Genomic DNA, 22,552 nt, shown 5'->3' with positions numbered 1-22,552 from the left:
TAACCACCACTAAGTGCATCAATGATTTCATTCCAGAATAGCCTAATTAAAGATAATGGATTCAAACATTAAAACGCCACAAAACACACCATACTTCTTTACCCAAGTTATAACAACAAAAGGAACAGAGAGAGATCATAACCTGCAATAATTCTCTGCTAATATCTAGAGTGAGATATCCCACAGTAAAAAATCTTTCAGTAGAGAGACACTGGAAAACTGGTAGCACAATTTCGTACAAGTTCAAGCCAGGGGAATCGAGCTCTTCAATTGGTGAGTCTTCACTATGTTTTGCTTTAGCACAAACCAAAGGCAATTTAGATTCACCAAGAATTAGATATTGTCCCTGAAAAAGAACAAGAAGAGCAAAGCCCCACAGAAACTGAAAGTCTACTGACTCCAGTTCAACCATGCTATATCCAGATACTAAGCTTCCTGCCATATTTTCAACAGTGTTTTTGGAATGTTCATTCGCATCAAGATTCAAAGGAACTGCATCCAGCGCAAGTGCTTGCAAAATTACTGGCCAGGATTCTTCCAAACAAGGCTGCAGCTTTGAAGAAACCAGAGGTGATTGGATTCCATCAAGGAACTGATTCCACTGTAAGACGTGATGCAACTTGAATGAGTATGCCATAAAGACATTACAAAGAATATATATGAAACATATATCTCTCAGATGAAAGATGGTCATGAAAGAGGAACAAGGAAGCTTACATTCTTCTTGAGATGCAAACAAAGGCAGATATAACTGTAATCCTTTAAAACCCGGATCCAGTACTTTCCCAGTATACTTGAACTCTTTGAAAACAAAGGCAACAATGCTAGATATTCATCCGGAATCCTATTATGGTATCTTCTCAAGAATGCATACGTATAACACTTGAGAGAGGCATGAGCAGCCAGAAGTCTTATCTTGATCTAGTTTGTCAGTAAGAGATTAGTAAAAGACTTTTCAACTTAACAAACAGCTGTCTACCAGATAAAACACATTAGAAAAGAAAAAAGAAATGGATATTTTGCTCCCTTAATACACAAAAGAATCAGAAGAACAATGGGATTACATACCTTGCATGAGACCCATTCAGCAAATGAAGGATAGTAAAGTTCTTTGAAGTCATTCAATGGGCGTGAAATCAATGAAAATATGCGTTTAACTGCAACTTGATCACCACTAATTATTCCGCTTGTCAGTATCTGGATTTGTTTTTCATATCAGTGTCATTGCATCTCATTTCATCATTCAATTGGAAAGTAATGAAAGAAGAAAAAATGTGCATATTCTTAACCTTCGTAGCCAGTTGCAAGCCCGCCTCCAATAGCAAAGGGCCTGCGGATGTGTCCAAGGAGGTGCGAACTGCGGATAATAGTTGGGCCTACATAAAGCCTCAATAATGTGAGATTCATGATCTCAGAAGTGAAACATTTAAAACTTAATATGACATTCACTCCAAATTCTCTCCAAGAAATTACAACTAACATGTATGAATGATTTAAGGTGTTGACCTTTGGAATTATATGGAAGAAGGGAAAAAGACGAAAAAAAAAACCCATAAATGTACCTGATATTGCTCTAGCAGAAGATGTCCTGGAAGCTCAGGATCAGGTGTCCTCTCAAACTGCATACAAAAATCACAAGGCAGAAAAAATTTAACTTGTGATAGACACTAAGAACTATGGCAAAAGATAAAGCAGAGAAAAAATGGAAAGTATGGCCCAAGATAAAGCCAGAGACATCTTCACAACTTATTGCCACCAAGTTATAATAACAGACTAAAATAGCAAAGTATTGCAGTACGATGATGAAATCTAGTTTCCTGCAAGTATATTAATCCTTGATTTTCTATTTTAGCACAGCCTCCAAGACCAATCAGAAACTACAAATCATTCCACTACAAAAGATATTTTTTTAATTTTTTTTTTCTTGTTATCCTGTTGAAGTGAGCAAAATGTAGGAAGATTAACACATAACAGCACTTTTACTTCCTTTCATGGGTGGAAATAACATTGGAATGCCAAGTCAAGCTTTCAGTATCTGAAACCACTGCCTAAAACGAAGTTTTGAGTTTATCTTGTACCATGGAGGTAAAGGAGAAAGGCAATTGCTGATCCATGTCACCTTAAAAAATTTCACCTCAAGGGCCTTTCTTAGTGAACTTCATTTGATGACAAAAGACACCAGAGATATATTTCAATAGAGCAAAGCCATGCCATAATTATGGTTCGCATCAAAATTATAATGTTAAGGGACTATAAAGTCGATTCTCAAAAGTTACCCCAATTTGGTATTGTGCATACTTCCTGTTTTCTGGTAACAGCTAAAACCCAAATCTCTGACACTTACTTCCATGTGGCATAGCATCTATAATTTGAAAATATTCAAGTTGTTTGATATCTCAAGTTCAAAAAGTTCTCAACCATAGCAACATAATGTTAAAATAAAATCTCTGGTTCAATAATGCATTCTTCAATAGGTCATAGAATTTAGTCAGCAATAATGAGGAAAAATCACTGAAAGACTTCAAAATTAGCTCCAATCAAAACGATAAAAAAGAAATTGCAGAACTATCATTCTTTATCTAGCTATTTCACACACATTTACCTTATCCATAACTGTACTCAGAAGCCCCAGACCAACTGGCTGCATGTTTTCAAACTGGATTGTGCTTATCTGATACCGAAAATGAAAGAAAATATATCAATTTTAAAATGCATTTCAGGAGTCAGGACCTGAGATTTTTCAAAGAAATATAACAACATGCTAGTGAGTTCATATTGCAAACCTGATAAGCGAGCGATATTAACTCTTGGACATGGATTACCAGCCAATCGCTAGAACCCTGTCTGTTCGCTGATTGTTTCCTTGCCAAAGAGAGGTCAAAATGAGCTGGATTCTTCCCTACAGCTCTGGGTAGATGATTCAAACACCTATTACCAACAGAAAACTAAAATTATCTACCTCATGATGAATACTACAAGCATATACCCATGCATACATAATATATATAAATATTCAATCAACAGACAATTTAAATTGAAGTCATGACTGATGGTTTGAAAAGTGGGAGGGATTTAAAAGGTTATGTGTGTTGTGTGCACATTAAGACACAATACAATTTGGGGTGGGCAACAGGTAGGCGGGTAGTGTTAAAATTTATAATCAACGGATGGGTGGTGGTGGGGGTACCCACCCGCCAGCCCACTTACCCATACTATAAATTTAAAAAAAAATCTATTCTTCAGATCAGCCATGCACCCACCCTTTTCTTCTTCTCCCTCTTCTCTTCCCTTCTCTTTTCCTTTCTTCCTTCTCTCAGCCGCACACCCACTTTTTTCTTGTGCTCCCTTCTTTCTTCTCTTCTCTTCTCATTTCTTCCTTCTCTAGGCGAAGCCCATATGCACAGGAAGTATACAAAAGAGATACCTAGTTACATTCTAGAAAGCTGAAAAGAAAACAAGAACTAATGAACATTCCCTCCCTTTAGTACAATAGCAGAAAACCACTGAACCAAAGAAAACACAAAAAAATTCCAGATTTCCTCCACAGCTCTCTCCTTCTTGTTGAAGCACCTCTCATTTCTTTCCTTCCATAAACACCACATTAAGCACAAAGGAATCATCCTTCACGCCGCTGCCAGTTGAGAGCTATTATGATGCCTATTCCAATTTGCTAGAAGCTCCACCACACTCTTAGGCATAACCCAAGTCAACCCAGCTCTACTAAAACTGCCAGCCCATAACTCCCTAGCCACCTCACAATGTAGAAGTAGATGGTCAATCGATTCTCCATTTTTCTTATACATGAAACACCACTACATTACAATCATCCCGCGTTTCCTTAAATTATATACCATCAAAATCTTTCCTAAAGCAGCAGTCCAAGTATTAAAAAAAAAAAAAAAACAGCAGTCCAAGTAAAAAAAGCAACTTTAGACGGCACCTGAACCTTCCAAATACACTTCCACGGGAACGAAATAAGTTGTTGATATGTCAACACCTAATAGAATGATTTAACAGAAAACTTGTTGCTCCTTGTATGTTTCCACAGCATTCTATCTCTCCCATTTTCTCCTATTTTCATGGAATAAAGAAAGCGGAAAAAGCCTGCTATCCCTACATACAGAATGCCTTTTAAGGCATACATACATGCAAAATGATTCATTTTTGTTTGAATTTGAATTTGAATTTGATGCTAATTGAATTTAACTAATGAGCTTATAAACATAAATTTCTTAAAAGTACATGATGCAATTAGCTTTGACATGTACTCATGTGTCCCGTCAATCTTTTTTTTTTATAAATAAGAAATAAATATTATTGATATGAATGAAGTAGGCATAGCCCGTGTACACAGGAAGTATACAGAAAAACACCTACATACATTCTAAGTGGTATGTCCTGTCAATCATTAACAATCATCTTTCCAATGACATCTTCTTTTGATACAGAAATTTATTAGAAACACAAAACGGTGCAACCCAATTACACTAAACGTATACAGTAGAAAGCACCAAAACTCACATTGGCGATTGATGACATGCTATCAACCAAAAAGCTGCACAAAATTTCCTGAAATCATATTGTCACTTGCAATGACCTGCCCCAATAATTCTAAGGTCGGAATATTGATAAATTTTATTGGGCCTAAATTATATTTAATGGGCCATATTGGATATAAGCCTACGAGCAATAAATTATTGAGGTTGATTAGGAGTATTAAATTAGGCTTAATAACTAGGTTAAATCTCATTTATTATTTATTGAATGAGTTAGACTTTTTTTAGAATTTAAAGATCGGCCATTATAAATTTATTTTAACTTAAAATCATCATTGATTGAAGTCCCCTACGCAGTCTTAGTCACTGTCAATCCTACATTCAATGAACTACTAGATCATGCTTTTAAATTCAAACTCTCTTCTTGAATGATCGCGACCAAGCCCAACTCGAAGTTGAACTCGTTGGCACCCTCTCACAAATCTCTCTATAAATATCTCCCATGTGTTATTTGGAAAAAAATATAAATCTCCGTAAGTGCAGCGGCCAAACCAAAGATACCCAGTCCAGCACCGTGAGTGTCCCAAGTTCACCACGCCAATAGTCGACTGCCTCATTCCTCTCACAACATCCCTCACTTTTCCTCTCTCATTCTAGTTCACGTGATCGATTTCATGCCTGAAATATTAGATTAACGCTGCGAGGTAAGTAGCATGATCATACCCTTAAACGTATGTACGTTAAACGACATGTATTTTATAAAAGTATTATGCATTACGCCCTCCATTGGAAGCCCTTTTTTATGTACCCAAGTCATGATTAACTTGCATCAAATATTTTATGAAAATCCATGATTTATGTGAAGATTTATGCATTAAAATATTAATGAAAATTCATGATTTTATGAAAGGAGTTATGCATTGAAAGATTTGTGAAAAATCATGATTTTATGTGAAGAAACATATTTCATGACATTTTATGAAAGAATGCGATCTCATTTCAAATCTATGATATGACAAGTATGCAAGTATGCAAGTATGATTATAATGAAGTATGAATGATAAGATACGTAAAGACCCATGTTATGATATGAAGACGGTACCATATGTTATGGGCATATTGCATTGCCAGGTTATACATGTTGGTAGTGCACCCAGTGTGTCTTCCTTATATATGGATTCCACAACCAGAGACCACGGGCGGAAACATAATCTACTGAGATTCACTAGCTCTAACTCACAGGGGTCAACAGTGGGTATCGGTCTATGACAAGTGAAACATAAGTTCGTGTTCATGTTATTTGCGTATGTATTTATGAGTATGCATATTTTTCAAGAAATCTTATGTCATTATGTTTACTGTATGATGTGTTGCTTATTGAGTATTCGACTCATTTTTGTATGTTTTTATATTTTAACCTCCCCAGGTGAGGCTTTTTACGAGGATCGAGCTATAGGACAGGACTTGGCCCAAGGAGGCGAGGTAGAGGCCTAAATAGTTTATGTTATGCTAGCTTTATAAATCCAGTTTAATAAGCTATTTTGTTAAGTACATGAGACCTTATTGATTTTAAATAAGTGTTTCCGCAGACTCTCTTTTAGATTTTAAGTATTTAATAAAGATTGTCTTTATTTATTTATGGAAGCTTTTGTACCTAGCGCTTCGTTAAGAAGAAAAGTTATTAAATTAAGTTTAGTAACACACCGGTTTCCCGAAAGATTTAAAAAAAAAAAAAAGACTTCATTGGGGAGCTGGGTGTTACATCACTACTCCAACTACAATGCATACACACATGAAGCTGATCATATAATGCAATATTTTATCTAATTTGTTAAGAGGCAAGATAAAACAAGACAAATTGTACATAAGAGTCTAAGATATATTAAATGAGTTAAAGGAAAATCAACTTCTATAGAACAGAGAAAGTGAAGCATATGTAGCATAAAGATGCAGCTAGACCTAATGTTCCTGAAGCTTCAGACTCTCAGACATCAGTTTCAAATGTGAATTATTTGTCTATGAGACAATAAAGATAAGATACATGAACCTCCAAATCTCGGCATGGATGTACACAAACTGAAAGTTCATTAGAAAGAAGCCACGGTATGCATTATCGGTAAGTGTTTCAAACGTCAATTTCATATATATTAAATAAAAAAGGTATAAGAAAGGCATCACATACTCAGCAGCAAAAACTCTGGTTCGATATCTGAGGTGCTTCTCTCTAGTAGGCAATATGCCAGAAGCTTCAAATCCATAACCTTTTCCTGACCTACCTTCAGAGCTTGAAACCATGTTTTCGTCATCTGCTCCAAAATTTGTTCTGGTGTCACCCTCTGGATCATTCGCTACAATTTTGGTATTTTCAGTTCTCCTTGTTGACATAGCAAGAACCTGAGGAAATGTTTTAACAGCACATTGGATTAGTGCTTATATGGCCATAGCAAAGCTATATTTTACGATCTTAAAAGACAACTCAACTTAACCATTGCCTCAAGGAATCAAAAATAGTTTTGGTAGACCACATCTACCGTGCAAATAAATGAGGTGTACCATCCAAGGTATACAAACCTATTTTTATAAGTAAAACAACATTTTATTGACAGTAGTAAATAGGCATAGCCTAAGTACAAAGGAGGTATACAAACAACATACACCTAGTTACATAATAAGGAGCTAGAAAGTGATACAAGAAAATCATTGAAGCAAGCTCCGGTAAGTACTCAAGAGGATGTCCAAAAAAATAAAGTATGGGAGAAGAAACTTCTTAGCTCATCCGGAGAACGGTCCTTATCTTCAAAAGTTTGATCATTCCTTTCTATCCACAAACACCATATGATACAAAGAGGAATCATCTTCCTTACATCCTCAAGATATGAATTGGCCCTACATCTTTGCCGTGCAAATAATTTTTTTTTTTTATATAAGTAAAAGTATTATATATATATCAATAGGAGAAACCAAGTATATTGGATGTATACAAGAAAATCCCTAACCCATACAAGAGAGCTCCTATCGCCCCAAAAGCCCACGAAAAACTACCCAACATACATCAAGCCCGAGATAGAATAACTCACCCCTCTCCAACCCCAACCCCATGTTTCCCATAGCCCAACATAAATCACACCTCCCAAAATACCCTCTATGCGAAAGACTACCCAACATACATCAACCTCTATGCCCTCGACTTGAGCTACCACCCTTAGCGTCATAGTCGATTGCACTAAAAAGACGTTTCAACTCCTTGATTTTCTTGAAGCTTGATTTGGTATCAAGCGAGTGGCTTGCCTCAATCGTAGTAATTAAAGCTTTAAACTGGTCTTCACATCCTCCATGTGAGATTCCCACAATATGCTGAATCTCATTAACCTTTTGCAAAACCTAATCCGAAGATGATTCATCTATATTGTTTAGTAGAGGAAGAGATACCAAGGGGACAACGTCTTCACCCGATGTAGTGCCCGACATAGATCCAAACAGTACCAACAATAAACCCTTGTTCAAATCATGTGCCTCCTCAACAACACCAATGGTACTATACTTAAAAAAAAAAAAAAACCAATAGTACTCTCCATTGGAGATTCTGGGTTGGCAACAAGTCCCTTCACCTCTAGCGACCTTATGTGTGCAACTTTGACGGACCCTTTAGACGTCGGCATTACACCATGATCACAGGACGAAACCAAACCCAAGGGACACATCGTTGTTATCTGTGTCTTCCCACCGTGCTCCAAGCCTTCCACAGACCCTACTCCTATCGTGGACTTCTCAAATACCCAACTTGTCGCCTTCTCCACCATTATGACTGGGGACAAGTCAAAAACCTCCTCCAAGTGTTCCATAGAAGCTTGCGTGCATTTCTGCATAGGAGTTGTTGTCACTAACGAAGGAATGCCTGCGTAGGGGTCGTGATCGACAACGAAGGTTACCGGCCTCGAGATAAGGGTCTTATCTGGCCCAGGACTTCCATTGGACCGTGAAACTGGCCCATAAAGAGCCCTTCTCAAACCCGGGCCAATGGAGCTTCGGCCTCCATTTAGGGCTTATGCGGCCCAGCCCAAGTTTGGCCTTCCCTTTGTTTGGCCTTAAACTATTACACCCAGCAGCCTTCCTTTTTTCTATTTTTAGAGGCCTCATACGTTGGCCCAAGCCTAGGCCCAAACCTTTGATTATCTTAAAAATCCAAGACTTTATCTACTTTCTAAACAATTTAAAATCCTCCTTCACGCCCGTAATTTTTCAGACTATGCAGATACCCGTGCAACTCTTTTTCTCCTGGACAGCTATCCATTTCAGGTTGGATAGCTGAAAGTTCCCCTGCCATGCCTCCCCTTTTGTGTTTTTGTTCAACCTCCAAAGGATGACTCAGAACTGCATGCGCTGCTGCCCTCTTCCCTGCACCATCCACCGCCACCTCTACATACGACTTGGACTGCCTCTCCTTCCCCTTCTCTACCTCTCTGTTTATATGTGGTGCAAGTACTAGAGCCTTCTTAGCCAAACTCTGTTTTAACTCCATAGAAAAGCTCTTCCAACCATTTCCTTCCACTCCTTCCGGGATCGCTAAGAGACCACAACCCCCCCTACCACCACCATAGTCAGTTACTCCCAAAAAGGGGTGGCAAATAAATTGGAGAAGATTTTTTGTGATTTCTTATGGGGATGCCTAGAGGATGAGAAAAAATTCCACTTGATTAAGGTTGCATTTAGGTAGTGAGGTGATTTCAGATATTTTGTAAATAGTAGTGAAAAAGTAGTAAAAAAATAATGATAAATATTGAATAGCAGTGAATAGTAGTGAAAAGTAATGATAAAATGCGGCCTTGTGGGACAAGATCTACACCCCTTTATCTGGTGGTGGTCTAGGAAACAGAAAGTTGAGAACCTTCAATAAAGCATTATTAGGGAAATGGCTATGGCAGTATCATCGGGAAAGGGAGGCTCTTTGGAGGAATGTTATTGATGTCAAATGTGGGAGTATTTAGGGCGGTTGGTGCAATGTTTTGAATACCGTTTCGGTGACTGTTTCAGAATAGTCTATATATGAATAAATTATATATATAAATTATAAATTATCTGGTCTGAATTGGGGGGTCCAAAAATGAGCCTACAACTTGAAGAAATGAAAAAAAAAAAAAAATGTAAAGGCCGAAATCCCATATATCAGTCAGTACCGGTCAATACTACCGAAATTATGCTCGGTACGAAACAAGGGTCTTCTATGTCATATTTCGGCCGTACCGGCCGGTACAAAACGAAATTCACAACATTGAGTTGGTGCTCAAAAGAAGTAAGAGGGGCATATGGCGTGGGAACTTGGAAATTTATTCGGAATGGTTGGGAAGATTTCGGTGAATCATTTACTTTTACATTGCGAAGTAACTAGGACTATATGGGATGAGGTGTTTAACAGAATGGACATAGCGTGGGTTATGCCGAAAACCGTGTTGGATGTTTTGGCTTGTTGGACCTCAATTCGAGGTGCGACAGATCAAAGCGGTTTGGAAGATGATTCCTATATGTATTATGTGGTGTTTGTGGCAGGAGCGCAATGAGAGGATTTTTTAAGACAGAGAGATCTATGGCGGAGCTAAAAATGTTATTTTTTAGGACTCTTTGTACTTGGGCCATTGTTGTGGACTTTAATGGGATGGATTTTCATGACTTCTTAGTTTTTAATGCTCCTACATAAATAGGGCATATTCTGACTTTGTAATTGACAGTTGATTGGATTAATAGATACTTATTTTACTTATAAAAAAAAAAAATCTTCAGCAATTTCAGATTTTAGGTGGGAAGGGGAACACGAATCAGATTCTGGTACGATATTTGGTGTGGTGATGTTGCCTTGAAGAATGCTTTCCCTTCTCTTTATAGGATTGCGTTGGATAAGGATGCTTCAATGGCCAATAACATGGACATTACCGCTGGTTCTCTTCAATGGTCTGTGAGGTTTATTAGACGTGTCCAAAATTGGGAGGTGGGAGACATCACAGAATTTTACAATGCATTATATGCGCTGAACTTAAAGGCAGAAGGGGAGGACAAGTTGCTTTGGATTCATTTGAGCAAGAACTTCTCTGTCAAATCTGTTTATAAGGTTATGTCGCCCCATTCTACTATTGTTTTCCCTTGGAAGAGCATTTGGAGGAGTAATGTTCCGCTTAAAGTTGTTGTCTTTGGCTGGTTGGCCTCTCACGGGAAAATTTGACCATTGATAAACTGAGAAAGCGCAAGCTTTTTATAATGGATTGGTGTTTTATGTGTAAAAGAAATGAAGAAACAGCAGATCATCTCCTTCTTCACTGTGAGGTGGTTAAGGCTTTATGGGATGAAATCTTTACCAGGCTTGGTATTGCCTGGGTCATGCCTAGGAGGGTGGTCGACTTACTGGTCATGTTGGAGAGGAATTCAGGGTAATCGTCAAATAGCGGCTGCTTGGAAGATGGTACCTCTATGCTTAATGTGGTGTACTTGGAACGAAAGGAATGGTCGTTGTTTTGATAATAGGGAACATTCGATGGGAGGGTTCAGGGACTTTTTATTTCATACATTGTTACTTTGGGCTTCGACAATTGTAATGAATGGGATTAGTTTTCATGACTTTTATGCTGATTTTCACAGTGCTTAGCTTGTAATTAGGCTCATCTCTTGTATACTTCCGTGTACCTGAGCCATGCCTAATTATGAGGATCAATAAATTCTTACTTATAAAAAATAATAATCAAAGGTATACAAATCTAACACCATGAGATCATTCATGGACACATTACTTAACCTTGGTCTAGAAAATACATAAATGAAAAACTATATACACGATAAGATGATAACATGTAAACATGTCCCCTTAAGAGAACATTTAAACCAATGCATAGCATCACAATTGAAGGCATCATTGAGCAACCCCAGCAGGCCTCTTCATTCTCAGTTAAACAGGTTCCTAGTTTTTTTTTCCTTAAAAAAAATTGATACCTTATACTGTGTTCATAAGAGGTAAGAATCCAGATTTGGGATTTTGAATGTGCACTTAATAATAAAATAAGCTCTGCCTCCAACCCCAATTATTTGGATATTTCAAATAGATAAAACTTTGTGAGTTGTGACTATTTTGACAGAAACATAACTAAGATGGCAAGAAAAGAGGAATTGCACCAACTAGAGACGTGTCCAGGGATGCATCCATTACAAAACAAAAGCATGTAATATAAGGAAAGGAGGAATAAACCAAATTGAGAATTTCTTCCAATCGTGAGATTACAAAAAACTAATTTCAAGATGGCATTAAGTCTTCCACATTCCCTTCTTTAAAAGCATTGGATCATTTAACCCAGTCATACAGTTTTTAAAGAATTGAATAACATATGCAAGAAATCCCACACTTCCCATAATGAAAAGATCTTACCATGTTACGGCATATTGATATCCAATGAGATGGACGTGAAGGACATGATGCATAAAGCAATCGCATAATGGTGGTACGTGCCAAATTTCCAATCCTACAAGATTAGACAATATTATTTATAGCCCAAGAATTCTTGATGGCAAAATATTTTTTTTATTGGTAAACAAAATTTTATTGATAATAAGAATAGGCAAAAGCCCAATTATACGGGACATATACAAGAGCATCGCCTTAGCATGCTAGTTCACCGATACAATAAATTCAAGGAAACTCATTCCATTGAAATCAATTGCAACCGACCAATGAAGTAAAGTATTGAAAAACAATTTCCTAAGTCTTGACAGCAAAATATTTTTTTTTATCAGTAAATAGGAATTTTATTAAAAATACGCGAAGCCAAGTACATGGGACATATACAAGAACCACACCTATGCATGACTGTCTAAAGATACAAGAAAATCTTGTGCATTCATGCCATTAAAGTCTATTACAATCGACCAATGGAATAATGTATGAGGAAAAAAAGTTATAATCTCGTCCAGTGTCTGTTCACGATCCATCAACAGCAAAATATTACTTGTACAGTCCAATATAAGTAGGGTTCCAAAGTTCTTAAGCTTTATGTGACATATAGCACAATGTGAAAGTCGTTTCATTGACCCAATAAATCTCTGAGACTCCATTCACAAAATATTCAAAACAAAAGATAGTTACACGTACAATAATGCAATACAACAATCACAGCAAAAAGCACAAAGAAAATTAAGAGAGAAATACAGCACAGTTTCAAATACTAGGGGGCTAAAAGAGAAAATAATGAGAAATTCGATCACCAATTGCCCAATAGAAACTAAGGCACCAAAAAAATAGAACGGTTAATTTGACATACTCAGAATCAGTTTCTTCATCCAGCATATGGAACAAGTTATCTTCTATTTGCTCATCAATGATTGAAACCTGTTACAAAAATATCAGTACAAGGATCTAGAACATTTGGATGAGGCTTAGTAGGTTGCATAAGATCAGGGATGCACCGGATCCTTTTCTATGAGATGTCGCAGAGTAGAGACGGCAAGATGCCTCAAAGTTGGCTGTTAAAAAAAGGCAAATTGTAACAGAGAAAATAATCAAACCAGATAGCATTCAAGAACTTATCTCATTATCAAATGAACAAAAACCTGTCTTGAGGACAGCGTCGGGAGAAGAGTTTGCACATGCGAGTGGACAGAAACAGCTTGTGGTGCAAACAGAACAAGTTGTTGTGTAAAGCGGACACTCCTGCAAGAATAGAAGGTGATAGAATATAATCTCAGAACAGTAATAAAACAAGGAATGAAACAATAAAGAATAGTTTCTTCCACAAAATGGCTAATTCTCATAGACGTAACAACGCTATCGAGATGCTAAAAGCTGAAAATAATCTCCTTACATCACCGGCTGAGATCCAAGAGCATGCTGTGCAGTATTTTAGTTCCCTCCTTAGTGAGACGGAAGATTGGAGACCTAAGATAGATGGATTGAACTTTGCAGCGGTGGATGCTTCTTCAAAAAGCTGGCTGGAAAGGCCGTTCGAAGAGATTGAGGTGCATCGGGTGGTGTGTGGAATGCGGAGAGACAAAGCTCCCGGGCCGGATGGCTTTACTATGGCATTTTTTCAGGAATGTTGGGACTTTGTGCGGGAGGATGTGATGAAAGTTTTTCATGAATTCTATGAGTTTCAGAAGTTTGAGAAGAGTTTGAATGCCACTTTTATTGCATTAATTCCAAAAAAAGTGGATGCTTCGGAGTTGAAGGAGTTTCGCCCGATTAGCTTGGTAAGTAGTGTCTATAAGATTATTTCAAAGGTGTTAGCAAATAGAATGAGCAAAGTGATGGGGAAGATCATTTCCAATTCTCAAAACGCTTTTGTTAAAGGACGACAAATTATAGATTCGGTGTTGATTGCAAATGAATGTGTAGATAGCCGCATACGGGAAGGAGCTCCGGAGCTCCGGGGGTCCTTTGTAAGTTGGACATGGAAAAAGCATATGATCATGTAAATTAGAATTTTCTTTTGTATATGCTTAGAAGATGCGGTTTTGGTGATAAGTGGTGTGGCTGGATAAGTCACTGTATTTCAACAGTTCGCTTTTCTATTCTTGTTAATGGACAGCCTTGTGGGTATTTTCCGAGTTCTAGAGGTTTGAGGCAGGGGGATCCCTTATCTCCCTTCTTGTTTGACATTGTTATGGAAGCTTTGAGTCGAATGGTGGAGGCAGTGGTAGGAGAAGGATTTATTTCGGGATTTTCAGTGGGAACCAATCCTAGTGGCCCCTCTACTATATCACACTTGCTCTTCGCTGATGATACTCTCATTTTTTGTGAGGCTGTTGGGGAACAAATTCAAATTTTGAGGGCTGTCCTGCTATGTTTTCAAGCCATCTCGGGATTAAAAGTGAACTTAAGTAAATCGGAATTGGTACCGGTGGGAGAGGTTCATAATATTCATCACTTGGCTGAATTTCTGGGGTGTAAAGTTACTTTGCTGCCCATAAAATACTTGGGATTACCGTTAGGGGCATCTTTTAAGGCCAAACATATTTGGGATGGAGTGATCGAGAAGATAGAGAGGAAGTTGGCAGCTTGGAAAAGGATTTACTTATCTAAAGGGGGTAGGATTACTCTTATTAAGAGTACTCTCTCTAATATTCCAACTTACTTCCTTTCTTTATTCCTTTTACCTGTTGGTGTGGCCAATCGTATTGAAAAATTATATAGAGATTTCCTTTGGGGAGGCTTGGGAGAGGAGATCAAAAATCCCTTAGTAAGCTGGAAAAAAATCTGCCGTCCGATTGCTGATGGAGGTCTGGGTATTCATAGTCTTTGTAGCTTCAATAAGGCGTTGTTAGGGAAGTGGCTATGGAGATATCATGGGGAAGAGGAAGCATTGTGGAGGGGGGTGATTGATCGCAAGTATGGTAGTGATTGGGGAGGATGATGTACCATGGAGAGTAGGGATTCGTATGGAGTGAGTTTATGGAAGTTTATTAGGAAAGGTTGGGGTCGCTTCCTAAAACAAGTTAACTTCTCGGTTGGTGATGGCTCAAAAATCAGATTTTGGTCTGATGTTTGGTGTGGGGATATTGAATTATTTCGAGCATTTCCGGCTGTTTTCAGGTTGGCAACTAATAAGCAAGCTTCAGTTTCCGACGTGATGGTATCTTCCAATGAAGTGGTGCTTTGGGATGTAGGCTTCTCCAGATCTGTCCAGGATTGGGAAGTAGAAGAGGTTACTGATTTTTTTAGACAGTTGTATTCAGTGGTGTTAAAAAGACAGAGCAGGGACCAACTTTGTTGGAATCAAACAGCCTCCAAGAAGTTTTCAGTTCGGTCTTATTATAAAGTGATACTTAATCAGCACCATATTGGCTTTCCTTGGAAGAGGATTTGGAAGGCTCATGTTCCGTCAAAGGTGGCTTTTTTTGTATGGACAGCAGCAATAGGGAATATTCAGACTATTGACAACCTGAGGAAGCGTGGAATGATTGTTGTGGATTGGTGCTTTATGTGCAAGAAAGAAGCGGAATCAGCAAACCACCTTCTACTTCATTGTGAAATGGCTAAAGTGCTATGGGATGGTGTGTTTGGAAAGGTTGGGCTGTGCTGGGTTATGCCAGAAGCAGTGGTGGATTTCCTAACATGCTGGACTAACTTTCAAATGCATACTTGTCCCCAAGTGGCAGCTGCCTGGAAAATGCTGCCTTTGTGTATTATGTGGTGTATTTGGTGGGAGAGAAATGAGCGGTGCTTTAATGATCGGGAACGCAATAGAGATGCATTTTGGAAGTTTTTTATAAGTACTCTAATTAGCTGGTTCTCTGCTATTGTACTGAAGGGAGGGGATGTAAACGCGTTCTTGTCTTCGTTTTTCTAAGTTCTAGAATGTATTAGGTGTTTCTTGTGTATACTCCCTGTGTACTCGGGCTATGCCTATTACATTGTTATTAATAAAGCTATTACTTATCAAAAAAAAAAAAAAGTTTTAAGAAAAGTCATCACCAAGGACTGAAACCAATAGTTGCAAAACATACTTCTAAAGGAATAAAGGGGGAAAATAAATTGGGTCACATACTCGAGCATTGTTGCTGTTTCCTGGCAGGAGCTTATCTCTGCAACAACAGACTGGATACAAAATTTATCACAAGTACGTAATCACCTATCAGAACTAAGATATATAGATAAAAAAAAACAAAAAAACAAAAAAACAATGATAATAATAACAAAAGAAACTGAAATGACAGAGGTGATAAGTTCAAATTAGAATATTGCTCAATATGTGTGTCGAATAGGTTTCAAAAGCATTCCAAGAAGAAGTTAAACTGGAAGAAGTTCTAAGATAGTGAAAACTCTGAAGAGCAATACCTTGCAACGTGTAAAAAAAATGCTGCCTGGAGCAAGTTCAGGACCAATAACGGCAACAATGGCATTTATCAGGCGGCCAATTCCTTGCTGAAGCTCTACCCATCCATTCTCCTCAGACAAAAGAATGTCCATGGCAAGGCTAAGTGTTGCCTGATGAAGAGAGAAGCATGATGTACACACACACACACACCCATGAACATTTAACTATTTAAACAACAGAGGTGCAAAATCAACATGACTGTCAGCTGTACCGCCAGAGGACACCAACCAAAAAGTCAAAAAGTGTTGCAGCACCCAAATAGAGAAATCTTTTTTGAGCACATTCTTTCATAAATGACATCACTGTCAGAATCTACTGAGACTATTACAGCACTATTAAAAAATAGTGCTAGAAACATTGCTATGCTGACAATTTAAAAAAAACATGCATAGTTAGTATCAAGGTACGAGTACTTTCTTATTACTTATAACAAAAGTATCAAAGTACGAGTCAAATAAGTTTCATCATTCGAGCATTGGATAAATATTGCACTTATTCACGAAGACATCATTAAAACCACAATGTCATCTCATACATAAAATGGTTAGCGGATGAGAAACTGAGAGTTTTGTAAAATAATCTATCGGAATTGTGAAGTTAAAATGAGTGCCATCTTAACTGAGTGCACTACTCCAGCCATTGAATCCCATCTAAATCTGTCAGTTTGTGACCAAAGCTTTTTTTTAAAAGCAAAAATACGAGAAGAGAAAATAGAGTAGCACAAGAGAAAACAATAAGTCAGCAAAGTACGTCAAAAGAGACCACATGATATTTACAAAAAAAAAACCCATTTTCACTTTTTGGTAAGTTCAAAAAACCCATTTTCTCAAGGCACTGCAATGGTAAGAATTGGTTTACCGGGACATGATTCACAAAGGACAGGCCAGCAGCCTCAATGGTCAAAAGAAGTCCATGCAAAGCCCAGATTTGTAAACCAGCTATTGGACTTTTAGCCAGCAAAGAGATTGAGCTCACAGTTGCAGGCACCAAAGTTGACAAAGCCATTCCTCCTGCACTGCAGGAAAGATATGTAAGATAGAGAAATGGAGGAAATGAAAGGTATGGAAACCATCAATGATTTTTTTTTATCAGTACATAATAATTTTATAGATGGCAGAAAGTAAGCATAAGGAAACCATCGACGATTAGAATATAGAAACTACCATTAATGAGTATCATAATAAACCAAGAAAAGAACCAAACAAATGTATATATACAACAAGCAAGCTGAAGATTATTTATAAGCAAGAAGTGTGGAAACATTTCGATATAGAAATACATGAAGAAAAGATGCACATCTGTTATATCAGAAAACCAATACTCAATCTTTCTTTTTCTTTTATAGATAAAGACAAATAGGACAGAAAAGGTTAAAAAAATATGAAACAAAAGCTCAATAGTCACCTGCGATGAAGGCAGCCAAGTGCAATGGCAATTGATCCAGCATAGCTTGGATCTGTTGCCCCAGTTAGGTCACCAAGCAGTGATCTAGTCTGTTTCATCACCATATATGGTAAGAGAGACAGATAGACAGACAGACAGATAGAGATGGACGAACATAAAATGCAAACTCACCAAGGTGGGGGGAGTCTGCATTTTTTACATCAACTAATACAATTTCAATAATAATAGAATGACATTGTTGCTTGGACAGCAAACTCTGGAACTAACCATTCTTGCTGTAAAAATATCATTGCCAAGGCGAGCCAAAAGACCAAGACCCTCAGATGATGCCCTGCGCTGTGATGCACAAATGTCTCCCTCTGACAGAATACTCTGCCAAGAAATGTGAAATTTATATGGAAAACGAATGGCATGATGCCAATAGCAACACCACCAAATAAAACAACAATAACCACAATAACCATCATCACATTGATTGCTAATATAGTTAATACCTGAAAAATAGCTTGTGCCGAACCTAATATTTCTGGGCCTAGTGGTTGGGGACGCAAAGAAAGCAAAGCCTGATCAAACGCATGAGATCATAATCATAAGCTCAGACTCCACACAAGATATTTTGAGTAGATCAAAGAAGATAAAAAAGCACCTTGAACCCAGCCAGCAACCCAATGCATATATTGGTGACACTGGCTGCATGCCATGATTGCTTCTTTCCAGCTTTCAGACACTGCTCCATCATTCCAAGAAGTGAGAGCATCCCACTACTCTCCTGGGATATGAACATTCAGGTCATCATCAACTTTCCAACATCCCTAGTTTAAATATTGAAGAAAATATTCAATGAACAAGCCATTTACCACATTCCTCTACCTGAGAAGCAAAGATTACTCCAAAGCAGAGAAGCATCTGATTCACCAAGGTCTTGCTTATTGTCTCGGGCTTCATGGAAAACTAAATCTTCAGTGTTTGAACTTAGCGAAACAATGAAAAGTAAGCAGTACAATTTGCAAAATCTAAGAATATACAAATCAACAATGCTAGAGAAAAGCTTCAACAGGCATGAACTTAAATAACTAAATAAAATTAATAAGATAAAAAAATTTACTTAATGTTTACAACAACATATGTCATCCATGCATTCTAGTTGCTCTGTAAGAAACCATCATTCATAGTTAAGAGTCAAATTTTCTCTCTCGTGTACATTTGAATACACATGAAGTCAAGCCAAATATGTTATGCTTAAGCAGGTCCACTTGATGGTTAGTTATGATTGTTGCTTTCGCAGGATACTTCTGTAACTTACACCAGATAGAAGAAACACTCCAGCACAAAAAGCAACTAACTACTTTATCCAGCTTTTCTTTTTTGATAAGTAAATTGTGCAACTTTATCCAGCTTTTCTTTCCTCCTTTGTATAAATTTTCTGTATTTTTTTTATTGGCAACGGGTGTCCAAGAACAACGTCCTGACTAATCCCGAGGGTGCACATGCCCTTGGCAATAAGTTTCCCGCAAGTGCACCTCGGATAATTCAAAGGGAAAATCCCCCAGTCCTAATGGCCCCTAGAGATTGTTTGCACCAAGTGGGATTTGAGCCTTGGAGGGAGCATACCACCAAGACCAAGGCATTTACCACTAGAGACAGCCCCTAGGGGTTCAATTTTCCGTGCTTTAGAACCCCTATAACTAAACTAATGATTTTGCTTCCTTCAACCAGCAAATCCACTATGTTATAGGAGATTGAAATCTGTAAAACTTCACTGGAAGGCCCAAGTCACGTGGCCTATACTCCAAAATGACTAGTCAATGATACAATTGGAGCTCCATTGAAACATTATAAAGAGCAATAACTTTTCCTTCCCAAGCAATGTGGGATCTCATATACCATCTACCCTTACACATCATATGGGGTATCACAATCTCCCCCCCTTTAAAATCCCGACGTCCTCGTTGAGCCTATCCTTTGTAGATGGCACGACTCAAGTCCCACATTTCTGGTTGGGATAGGCTCTGATACCATTTGTAACACCTCAATTGAAAACCCAAGCCACGTAGCCTATACTCCAAAATGACTAGTCAATGATACAATTCGACTCCCATTAGAACATTATAAATAGCAAGAACTTTTTCTTCCTAAGTAATGTGGAATCCCATATACAACCTACCTTTACACATTATATGGGGTATCACAAAATCACAACTTTCAATTTGCAAGAGTGCAAATCATCATACAAGTAAAAAAAAAAAAAAAAACTATTACCTGTGGAAAGCTAGAAGGCTCACTCTCCCATACACAAGGCATGAGGCCATCTTTACTGCCTTGAAAAGCCCGAAGCTCATCTTCAAACCAATCCCTAATAAAACACAATTAACAACAAACAAGCAGCTTTTGAAAGTGAAAAGAACAGAATAAAACATTTGAGCTTCCCAAAAGTGATTAAAAAACAATGCATTATGAAAAATTATCAAACTCACAATCAAATTAGTTCAGAAGTAACTGGCAGAAATACAAGGTTTAACAACATTCATGGAAAATCAAAGGACATGGGAAATGAAAAGCTAAACCACCTTCCAGGAATCCAGGGGCCTAACCATGCATCCCTCTTGTCTAACAGCAACCTCAAGCATGAGCTTTCATCGCATCCAGAAGCAACTCTTTAATTTTACCCAATAAGAAGGAAGAGAAAACCAAACCAGTCACATAACAAGTCAAAGAAATCTGAACATAGAATGACAAAAATCTGAAAGAAAAGGGAGGCAACTTAAACAAAGATAATCATTACCTATATGGAGTTGTGCATAACTGAACAATCTGGGGGTGGTCATTCTTATATGTAAACGGGTCAGGAAGTGACTGATAAGCAATTAATGTTTTGATGATAAATATGTCCAGTGCAGGCTTCATATTTGGCATCTCTTTAACTCTAGCCACCGCAATATAGGATAAAGCACTGCTTTTATAGGACATGTTAGAACACTTCAACTAATTGATACATAAAAAGCAAGTCTTGACCTAACATTTTGAAGTATTAGCAGGTATACCTACTGAGGTATACAAGCACTGGTTGAAGTAAAATTCCACTGTTTGCAGCATTAGGAGTAACAAAGCATCTTACAAATGCCGTGAGTGCATCAACTGCAGCAGACCACACACTACAAAAGGCAAAAGAACTGAAGATATTTAAACACCGACAAAGTACAATCAACCTAATGCACATCCACACCTGGCAAATTTATTATGGCATCTTTATTCGAGCGAAATTTAGTTATAAGGTAAAAAAAAACTATGATTAAGAAAATTATAAGATAAGAAAAGCCAGTCAAAATCATGAATCAATCCTGTCATTTCCCCACAGGAAACCAATAGTTTATAATTCTTTTCTGAAAAGAAATACGTCCAGTAAACCACGGATATAAACACTTCTCCAAGATGGTACAGTCTAAATTTAAAAGGAGTTCCAAAAACGATTAGAATGAAGGCTGCCTAGAACATGTAATGAATCAAACAATGAACTCATAGAAAGACTAGATAACTCCAACAAAACTGAACACCACTAAAATATTCGAAAATTAAAGAGCCATAAGCTTTCTACTGCAGCAATCCCAAAATAGCATCAGTGATAATGCTCAGCAAATCCACCAATTAATACAAAATAAGCATCATCAGACAAAACGGAACCATCATGAAACAAAAACATATAATTGTTTGGCCAAAAACCAAACACCAAGAGTTTGGCGGAAACACTTCAGTTTTATCTTCTCCAACATATCATAATTACAGTGCCTTTTGTCTCTTTACTTAAGAGTATAAAAATGAAAACGGATCATTTTTCTCTTTGTTGTAACTATTGTAATTCCAATTGCAATCCTACTGCAATATAACCACACTTATGTCACAACTATACAGCTGGTCTTAACCCCTAGAGGTTGGCTCAAGTGGTAAAGGCCTTGGTGTTGGTGGTATGCTCCCTCTAAGGTCTAAGACTCGAAACCTCTTGGGTGTAAACAATCTCTAGGGACCATCGGACTGGGGGATTTTCCCTTAAATTACCTGAGGTGCACTTGTGGGAAACTCCTTGCCGAGGGCCTATGCAACCCTAGGATTAGTCGAGATGCTGTTCTCGAACACCCGGTGCCAATAATTAAAAAAAAAAAAAAAAGGATACTGCTGGTCTTACAAGCTTGTAAGGAAGCAAGGGATTGCAGCTTCTGTGCATGAGTTATACCTACTACAGGTGTTTTTTCCACTAAAGAACAATATGTGACAGCAAAAGCAATAAAAGAGTAACCGTACATCATGTATTGACTTACCGTATCCGGGATGTTAAATCTCCAGTTTGCTTGATTTCATGTTCCGGATTTCCACCAAATATGGTAGCCCATAAGGAAAGAATATCAAAAACCTGATCTTCAAGCTCCTGCCGATATAAACCTAGACTCAACATACATATAGTTCTTAACACAAAATAAAAATTACAGAGATGACTATGTACCTCCTTTGGCATAGAAGCTAACAAAGATGACAAAAGTAACCATCCAGCTTCTTTTTCGACCGCAGCAGCCACAAGGTTCCGACTAGGTTCTGTCAGCATCTTTTTTGAAACCTCAAGCACTGATCTAGGCAATCTGCACAAATCAACAAGATAATACTGCTTATAACCACCAGCATTTGAAAACCATGATCTTTCATGTAAAAACAAAATTAATATTCCAATCATTTCTAATTTGACATGGTGACCACAAGAAAGAAAGAAAACAAAATAGAATTTTGTCAATGGCTGCACCTGTATGAATCTGCTGTGTAAATCAG

General features: G+C 37.7%; 1 protein-coding gene across 3 annotated transcripts in view; it reads right to left on the bottom strand.

Annotated features, from left to right (window-relative positions):
- LOC108987048 (protein SWEETIE) overlaps window positions 1-22,552 on the bottom strand; it is a 53,975-nt gene that overhangs the window by 6,547 nt on the left and 24,876 nt on the right. For all 3 annotated transcript variants that reach the window (XM_018959888.2, XM_018959889.2, XM_018959891.2), the window contains 26 exons: window positions 22,236-22,368; window positions 22,054-22,160; window positions 20,785-20,895; window positions 20,526-20,693; window positions 20,311-20,397; window positions 20,003-20,096; window positions 18,614-18,682; window positions 18,390-18,512; window positions 18,238-18,306; window positions 18,011-18,115; window positions 17,744-17,832; window positions 17,198-17,354; window positions 16,300-16,449; window positions 16,010-16,059; window positions 13,077-13,176; window positions 12,933-12,989; window positions 12,788-12,855; window positions 11,899-11,992; window positions 6,679-6,890; window positions 2,784-2,928; window positions 2,603-2,671; window positions 1,563-1,619; window positions 1,290-1,376; window positions 1,069-1,197; window positions 718-921; window positions 143-601 (listed from right to left, as the gene is read on the bottom strand). In XM_018959888.2, coding sequence (XP_018815433.1) covers window positions 143-601; window positions 718-921; window positions 1,069-1,197; window positions 1,290-1,376; window positions 1,563-1,619; window positions 2,603-2,671; window positions 2,784-2,928; window positions 6,679-6,890; window positions 11,899-11,992; window positions 12,788-12,855; window positions 12,933-12,989; window positions 13,077-13,176; window positions 16,010-16,059; window positions 16,300-16,449; window positions 17,198-17,354; window positions 17,744-17,832; window positions 18,011-18,115; window positions 18,238-18,306; window positions 18,390-18,512; window positions 18,614-18,682; window positions 20,003-20,096; window positions 20,311-20,397; window positions 20,526-20,693; window positions 20,785-20,895; window positions 22,054-22,160; window positions 22,236-22,368 — 3,193 coding nt within the window. The remainder of the gene's footprint in view (window positions 1-142; window positions 602-717; window positions 922-1,068; window positions 1,198-1,289; window positions 1,377-1,562; window positions 1,620-2,602; window positions 2,672-2,783; window positions 2,929-6,678; window positions 6,891-11,898; window positions 11,993-12,787; window positions 12,856-12,932; window positions 12,990-13,076; window positions 13,177-16,009; window positions 16,060-16,299; window positions 16,450-17,197; window positions 17,355-17,743; window positions 17,833-18,010; window positions 18,116-18,237; window positions 18,307-18,389; window positions 18,513-18,613; window positions 18,683-20,002; window positions 20,097-20,310; window positions 20,398-20,525; window positions 20,694-20,784; window positions 20,896-22,053; window positions 22,161-22,235; window positions 22,369-22,552) is intronic.

Source organism: Juglans regia, chromosome 10 (genome assembly GCF_001411555.2).
Source record: "Juglans regia cultivar Chandler chromosome 10, Walnut 2.0, whole genome shotgun sequence".
NCBI lineage: Eukaryota > Viridiplantae > Streptophyta > Magnoliopsida > Fagales > Juglandaceae > Juglans > Juglans regia.
Note: the sequence above shows the minus strand (reverse complement) of the source record. Positions and strands in the feature narration are given on the sequence as shown.